Source organism: Micrasema longulum, unplaced genomic scaffold (genome assembly GCF_059751315.1).
Source record: "Micrasema longulum isolate JH-2025_06_02 unplaced genomic scaffold, ASM5975131v1 h1tg001292l, whole genome shotgun sequence".
Taxonomy (NCBI): domain Eukaryota; kingdom Metazoa; phylum Arthropoda; class Insecta; order Trichoptera; family Brachycentridae; genus Micrasema; species Micrasema longulum.
In genome coordinates this window covers 375958-384702 of record NW_028278479.1, presented here as the reverse complement: position 1 = coordinate 384702, position 8745 = coordinate 375958, and the positions used below count along the sequence as shown (strand labels likewise).

General features: G+C 33.6%; 1 protein-coding gene across 1 annotated transcript; it reads left to right on the top strand.

The window, feature by feature from the left end:
* The first annotated feature begins 1623 nt into the window (after positions 1-1623).
* LOC148276053 (uncharacterized) lies at positions 1624-7785 on the top strand. Its single transcript, XM_088234817.1, has 4 exons — positions 1624-1989; positions 2110-2220; positions 2825-3221; positions 7730-7785. Exons 1-4 carry the CDS (start codon positions 1624-1626, stop codon positions 7783-7785), a joined length of 930 nt encoding a protein of 309 aa, XP_088090943.1.
* The last annotated feature ends 960 nt before the right edge of the window (positions 7786-8745 follow it).

Genomic DNA, 8745 nt, shown 5'->3' with positions numbered 1-8745 from the left:
GCATTGGCACACCAATCGCAGCGTATTTTGATAGTTTTTGTAACATGAAAATAAAATAATCAGTCTTACACTTCAGGTGTCAGATTAGGGACTATGAAATACTCTAGCGTAAAACACCTTTTTAAATATATATTTTAAGTCAACCATGTGGGAATCAAACGCGAGATTTCTTGCATGGTAGGCAAATGCGCTGACCATTACGCAACGGGGCTGACGAAATGTTGAACATGGTAAAAATTACAAGGGTTAGAAAATTACAACTTCAATATTGCGCATTTTAACAATGGAGGAACTAAATTGAATCCTTATCTTGTTTTAAAGAACGATTTGTCAAAAAATCACGTTTCAAATGTGGCATATGAAAAATAATGTAAACATTTGTCTTTGAAAATTTCCGTATATTTATTAGCGTGACAACTGAATGTATTTAAAATGAGGTTTAAGTAAACAGTTGAACTTAAAATACAGCGTCCGAGACTTAATGACTGTATTATCAGATCAATATTTTACCGGGTTTCAAATGACTATTTTCGGCAAGCATGGGCGGTGTTCAAACTTAGACCGACTTAATCACTTCGAAAACAACATTATCGAAAACAACAAGAATTAAATTGAATGAATTACCCGATATTTTGGTTTCCATACTCTAGAAATAACTCAAGTGTAACACCGGTTGGTTGTATGCTCGGAACGCCCAATATTACACTGTATAATATTAAACTTTAATTTTGATCGGTGTTTCTATACAACATATTTTGATTGTTGTGAAAATTGGAATTGCTTAATGCTGTCTTTCAATTTTTAAAAATTGTATATTCATTTTAAAACCCGGAAAGCAAAGTAAATATGGTATGCCAGTATATCTTGATAATACTACTGCTTGATGGCAATAATGACGTGATTAGTCAAGGAATGAACGAGACAGTGGTTGATTATTTAGATATTTTCAATATAAATTCTAATTTACTAGTGAATTATAATCCTCGTTTCGATTATACAACTCCTTTTACAAAAACAATAGTGCTGATAGAAGCGCGTAAGAACAGTTCGGAAAATTCGGAAGACTCGGACAGGATCAATTGTTTTATGAACAGTTTTATAAGCTTTATAAACAGCCGTCGTTTGATATCGTTCGTAATGTTAAAGGCTAATACGATGATTATCAAATCGGGTATTAGAGAACGAATGCAAAAATATCAGAACGAACATTTTATATTGGTATTTGAATCTTTCGAAGCTCTGTGTTCGTCGATAGAGCGCCCGATCCCAATTTATGTAAGATTTAACAGAGCTTATTTCGTTCTGGTGGTTACTCTCACAGAATTGCAGGACAGCTACTGCGATGTAATAAAAACACCACAAGCATTAAAAGATGTCACAGAAGAGTATTTTGCATCCCTATGGAAACTATTTAAAATATTAGAGGTTATTATAGTTCTCCCTTACTTATGTAATCACATGTACGTAGTAAAGTATGATATTATTAGACCAAAGCAAGATAGAATGACCATTTTTACGGAAGACACGTTTGATTCCAGTCTTACATTACATTCTTACACAGATTTTAATGGTTTCCCGTTGAAAATCAACTTTTTTATAAGAGTTCCAACAGCTGTCAATAAAATGCCCAAAACTTTCTTGGACACATATTTGAGAAACGACATTAAGCGCACTGGAAACATAGCAGGACTTGATGGATTTGTGTTGGGAAATCTTATTAAGAAATTTAATTTCACTCCCATAATTGGAGGTCCAACAGACAAATCTGACTCATATGGAACAATTAAAAACGGTACATCTACAGGAAGTTTGAAAGACATAATCAACAAGGAGATGGACATATCGCTGAATGCGAGATTCCTTCGAGAATATGGTACTGACGAAATAGAGTTTACTTACCCAATATACTACGACCAGTTCTGCATTTTGGCTCCCAAAGCGCAACGGGTCCCGCAGTGGATGTCCATCTTTCTCATTTTTAGCCCCGATGTTTGGTTACTCATTTTTATTTGCACCATATGCAGCGGTTTCATCTGGTGGTTTATGAAAACCAGGTTATCAGATACTGAAAACATTAGAAAAAGACCCAATACTTTTTATTTTTTGGAGATTTGCCTACTTTTCATTTCGTATCCGGTAACTCTACCGAGAATTTACCAAGAGAGGCTTTTTATTTCCATGTGTCTAATATTTAATTTGATAGTTGTCGGAGTCTTTCAGGTAAACTGGCGAAACAAGAAAATATTGTTATAGTCCTTAAAATATAGCTTGATTAGAATAACAGCTGTCGAACTAATTTCATTAGTGATCGATTTTATCAGTTATTTCATGCAATCATGAAACTCTGTTTCCAAAAATTTATATAAAAAATGCATAAATAAGCCTATTATAGTGTGTAACACAATATTCACCAAAAAATTAGACATTTATACCCTTTTCATGAACAACATCAAAAGAATTATTTTTTTATTCGACGAATTTACATTGATCAATTTGTCCCATCTCTAACGTTTTTGCAAAATGATGTAACCTTGTAAGAACGTCGTTAATAATTCGGTTTAGTTTAGTTTTAAAGCTGATTTTATATATTAATGTTGATTTATGTTTCAAGCATAGTATTGAAAAAATAAATTAACACGACAGATACAAATGATTTTTCGTGTGTCAATATAAATAACTTCTTTGACGTTACTACAAAGTTACGTCTTCACTTTTTCTGACAACTGTCATTCTAATCATGTTACATTTTAAGGACTATAGTTTGTTTATCTCCCGCTATGGGTAAAATGAACATGTGATATAATTGAGTCGTATTCTGTTCCAGGGACAACTGAGTACCGTTTACAGCACAACTTCATATTATAAAGATATAAACACCCTCAAAGAGCTCGACAAGTCAGGATTGAAAATTGCCACTACCAGCAATGCCGAGATATTCGGAGTCAACATCAGCGCCGTTGGAAATAGTTTGTCTAAGAAGATAATCAAGAGTAGTAATGACTCTACCGAAAAAGCTGCCAAAGAAAGAAAAACTGCCGTTGTCGAAAGACGAACGGATGCATTTTCTGTCATAGAACTGCTCTTCACGAATCGGTACGGAGAACAGCAACTGCACATCGTGGATGAGTGTCCCAGGACTTACCACATGTCTTACATCGTGTACAGGGGGTTTCCCTTCCTCAGCCACATCAACAACTTCATGGACAGAATATTTGGCGCGGGTTTGTCTTCCAAGTGGTACGATTTTACGCAATACGCGATTCTCCTCAAAGAGAAAATGCAACAGATTGGAAAAGAAGGGGAAAGAAAGCTCACCCATCTAGACGTTCAAACTTCATTTTATTTCTTAGCAATAGGTTTATTTATAGCGTCAATGACGTTTGTTTACGAGTTAGCCAAATTCAAAATAAAACATACTCGTAAAGCCACAAAGGTGACCAAAATGATTGTCAAAGCTCAACCATATCCATTTGTTTTTTGATAAACTTTAATAAGTTCCTACTTAATTATAAAAAAATATGTGAAAACGATGCGATAAACTTAACCAACTCAATCATCTACAAGTACTATTACTATCTTCCAGCAGGGGCGAACCGTGTATAAAAGCGATTATGCGCAGCTTACCATTATATTTGACCAACCATAATAATGTTTTATTGTAACTTTATTTACAGAAAAACAAATAAATAATTATCATTTATTTTAAATCATTTCCACCGCTTGTATTTTTATCCTAATATAAATATAAATTTTAATAAAGAGCGCCCAGCGCCTGCGGTGAGCCAAGAAACTAGCCGATCATTCCAGCTTATTTTTTTTTATACAAATAAGTATACTATACTTTGAATGTACTATAAATAACTTGCAGATTACACAAATTATTTGGAAATTCTTGATTTGGTAAACAGGGTTTCAAACATTGTTTCTCAAGGATTGTTTTTATTTGAGATGGTTCTTTTGACATATACACTACGAATATTTTTGTACAAACAATATCATTCTAATCGTACAAGTCTTTACAAGTCATCCACTTTGATCGAAAGAAAATAAATTACGACTTCAATATATTTTCGCAATATGGAATTATCTTTTTTGTTACCCTCTAACAAAATAGTAAATAAAAATTTAAGATAAACTAGAGACACTCTGCTTTTAGCTTGGAACGGGGTATGTACCCTTGTTAGCTGGGCAAAGTGAACATGGAATTGTATTTTGGTAAAGAGTGTGAATAAATAAATAAATAAACTTTCCACTCCTACTTTCCTACATTCATCTTTCACCCCTCCTCATCAATTTCCTTCTTTTCCTTCCTACTATCTCCCAATTTTATCCATATTTCTTTTATTTTAAAATACAGTATATTTATTCTTTATATAGTTTAAACCGTCGCGTCATCGCTCTATTTTAGTAAAATTATGTGCATATTATATACATATTATTGGATGGCAGGCCCTACTATTTTTATATGTAAATTTTTTTATAGTTTCTATTTATAATAATTAATTTAACCTGTACATCTGTATGTTTTCGAAATAAATGAAATAACATATTTACAATAGGACTTTGTCTAGGAAAGAGACCAATAGTATATAATCACTCGGGAGGAATATCAGATTTAACCTTCTCTACAAATAAAAGATTTTTTAAAGATTCTCCTTATGTTTTTATACACCCTTATAATGAATATTTTCATTCATTATTTTCGTTTCGAAAATAAGGTCTTTCGAAAACGATCGTTTCTCAAGTTGGTATTAAATTTTGTCACAGAAGTTCACGAGTAATGCATTCATTTTAATGTTGGTAATGCCACAGGCCACAGATAGAAATATAAGGAGAGTTGTCTGTGCATATTATCTTAAGCCCCCCCCTTACCCACTCCACACTCCAGTTCCAAGCACTGACATTTAAAGGGGAAAAGGGATTACATCTTATCTCGAATTTTTAAAATTATTTTATGGTTTTCAAGCTCTTGTTAATATTAATTTATTATGGTAATGATAAATTGAATTATAAATTTATCATTAAAAATAATTAATCAGAACTTGTAGCGTTTGATAAGTGACAGGACGCGGAAAATGTAAACAAACGACACAGAAAAAGGAAGCTATCTACAATACTCTATAAAATCCATAGACATTGATGAAAACAATCCGATGACGTCACAAAACATCCGAAGACGTCATACTTGATGACGTCACGAATTGTTTGTTTTTGGCACCATTCAAATTACTAGAATTTAATCCTTTATATCTTCCTTATTTCTTAACAGATTTTAATAAGAATAGTACCGATCGGTTTGTGATTTTTTACGTTAATTTATTAGTTAATTAAAAAAATCCGTGATAATTTCCCATTTCAGGAGACTGCTGTGAGACATTGCATACATTTATTTATTGTTAAATCATAACACGGTGCACTTATGGTGCTGTTTTTTGTTCAGGTAGTGATACGAAATTGATATTTATGTTATAATTTCATTTTTGTATTTTTGAATAGTATGTATGCTTCTACTTTCCATTATATTGTATAGGGCCTGAGATACGTTACTATAAATGATGTAATACATGTAATTTTGTAATAAATAAATGAATGAGATAAATTGAAAATCGACTTTCGCTAAACTTGAGTACTGAAATATTGTGAATAAATACTTTTAGGTGACTGTTATTTCATAATAACCTTTGAAGTTATGCCCCAATGTCCAGAATGTGTTCATTAATCAATTCGTCACACAACATAATTTTTAATTAACATGACATTCGGTCGAAGAGGATTGATCTGCTTCTCGATTAAACTGTACAACCTTCTTTTAACCATTTCTTTTAAGTACTAAGAAAAGTACTTTCACTATAAAATTGCTATCAAAACATGGATAATGGAGGTTGATTTCGCATGGATTGATGAGTGGATCAGGTCGGCAGGTAAAGGTTTTTTTTTATTTGTAGCGTAACTCCTAGGATCTTCTTTTCCCCATCCGCTCCTAAGTGGAGCATGTGGACATCACCAGTTGCCTCCAGGAGACCCTATCGCCAGCCAGCACTCTCGCTTCTTCCCATGTCAATCCAGCGCCCCTTAATTCCGCCGAATAAAATCTAAAGATCATCATTGACGGCCTTCCAGGACGGCGTGATCCCGCAGGTTTAAAGAAGAGGCAACTAGGGTTTAGGTTCTTCTGAGGCATGCGCAGCACGTGTCCAAGCCAGGTCCACCGCCGCATCCTCAAGACGCTCGTTATAGGAGGCTGCTGCGTCCGTTCTCGGACTTCAATGTTAGTTATAAAATCGAACCACCTTATACCTAATATTCTTCTACTTCTAGGATACATTTTGTTTAATATTTATTCAGAATATGTTTCAAAATAATATACAATGTTTGCTCGGCACGAGACACCCACCCCAGTGAGGAAACATTATTTTAATTTAAAAAATACATAAAATGAATTAATAAATAAATAAGCAATACTTCAATTCGTTTAATTTAAGCTCTTTTATCCCCATAATCATATGCAATCATAATTTAAAAGCTCTACTTTTACTTGCATATGACCTAAGAATTTATATCAGTCTGGCGATGTCGGTCACGGCGAAACCCGGTCACCGGTGAACATTTTATAAAGAAAAGTGGAAAAAACTACACGCTGTGTTTTTCTTATTATGAAACACGTTATAATAAAATAAAATAAAGATAAAAAACATTTTTTTTAACCACATTTCTTTCTACCGACCGGTTTCAAAGCTACACAGGCTTCTTTATCAAGGTATAATTAACTAATGAATTTTATCCTATTTTATTCTTACAGTTATTACTAAATATTACATTGATACATATGGAGCTAATAAGTTATGTGTTTTTGTCATGTTGTTCTGAAGTGAGATGGATACGATCTTCAAAACTAGTCGGGAGTGGACTAAAGGAAATATTGCTTATTTGGTTTTATTTAAATTCAACATAAATATGAAGAAAATGTTATACTTTACCGTAAAAAAGAAAAAAAATATAAAAAATACAAAAAAAGAGTTATAACCATAAAAAATAAACCCCGGAGCCAAATAAGACCCGCGCCATAAATTTCTCCACGGGATATGATTTTATTGACCATTTTAAATATGAAAAGCAAACTCATCGCTTAAATTACATTTCTGTTATCAGTACTATAATCCAAAAACCATTTTTTGTTGGTTCTTCGTGTACCTGCAAAATACTCATGTTGATTAAAAAAATCAGACTATTTGAAAAGTACATGCAGTGGATCTCGATCATTTGTTACAAGAAGGTAAGATGATCAGTCTTACGCTTCAAGTGCCACGCCAGGGCCCGTGTTACAAAGGGAAGTTAAAATTTATCTTAAAATGTATCTACAAAGTAAAATGAAGTTCTTTGTATGAAAAATAAATTACATTTTTTTTTTTTTTTTAACGTATTCATTTATAGGTTACCGGCGAAGGTATATTAAATTCCATACAAATATACACATTTTCGAACGAAAATATCGATTTTACTTTACACCGTCTCTATACGTACCGATGAAGATAGCGTTTGTAATCGCGGCCCTGGGCTGGTATTTTGAACGGAATTGCGCGCGAATAGATCGCTCTATTAGCGTATATTTAGTACGTAAATACGCGTTAAAAATGAGTTTTCTACGCGCGTTTTTGCGTTCAGAACACCACCCCTGGTAAAATATTGTAGTGTAGAAAAACATTTAACACAAATATTTCACGCCTGCCAGGAACCCAACCCGAGACCTCAAGCATGCTGGACGAATGTCCCAACCACTGCAGTTAAGGCGGACTTATCCCTTATCTTATATGAGAGTAGCCACCAAAAGAATAATTCAATAAATATCAATCCACCCTAATTTTACCGTGTCGTATGGAATTGCACGACCTGTGTCAAATAAGCTTAAGGCGTAAATCTACGGACTTCAAATAATTGAGATGGGTTGTGGTTCGGTGACAGGCAAATTTCCTACCGGTCGCGGTAATACTTAGGGTGGATTAATTTTTATTTTACAGTTTTTTTTCGTGAAACTGCTTATTGGTTGGTCCCATTCTCTAATACGCCCCTGTAATATTGTCTCCTTAATACGTTGTTTACATAAATTTACTTAAGTCTTTTTGGCATAAATTCATCAGAAAAATTGCTTACAAATTAAAAATCACAAGAGATAATTGTTCCGATATTAAAATTTTTCTCATACTATCGAGTCTTTCAAAACTTCAATTTTATGTAGTTCCTTCACGAGACTCTAAAATAATGAAATTCAACAATGTTCGATTATGTCCAAATGCTTGCAGACTGGCTGGATTTCCTCCCTAGAGAGTTGTTCATATTTAAATTTATTTCAACAGAGAGGGAAAACATTTTTGAGAAGGGAATATGGAAGTCTCGGCATTTACAGGGCTTATGACCTGTCATTGGCTGGTTTAAGTGGCCACTTTACACACTGTGTAACATTCACCATTCTGCCCATGTTTGAACATCCGCATTTCCTCAACTCTTCCATCGGTTGACTTTTGTGAAGTAAAAGAGCTGAAACCTTTATCACGTGGGTGAGATTCATCCGGCTGAACCAAATCACCTACTAGGCAACGCCTGAAAACCATTTTCCAATTTTTATACTTCTTCTTTTACCAGGTAGTAATTAAACAATGTTTGATTATGTCCAAATGCTTGAAGACTGGCTGGATTTCCTCCCTAGGGAGTTGTTCATATTAAAATTTATTTCAACAGAGAGGGAAAACA

What these genes read in the sequence shown, in the direction of transcription:
- LOC148276053 (XM_088234817.1), top strand. Translation starts at nt 1,624, where the DNA reads ATGCCCAAAACTTTCTTGGACACATATTTGAGAAACGACATTAAGCGC. An exon ending in TAGTTGTCGGAGTCTTTCAG is followed by an intron (nt 2,221 to 2,824) that starts GTAAACTGGCGA and finishes ATTCTGTTCCAG; the next exon opens with GGACAACTGAGTACCGTTTA. An exon ending in GGACAGAATATTTGGCGCGG is followed by an intron (nt 3,222 to 7,729) that starts GTTTGTCTTCCA and finishes CACGCCTGCCAG; the next exon opens with GAACCCAACCCGAGACCTCA.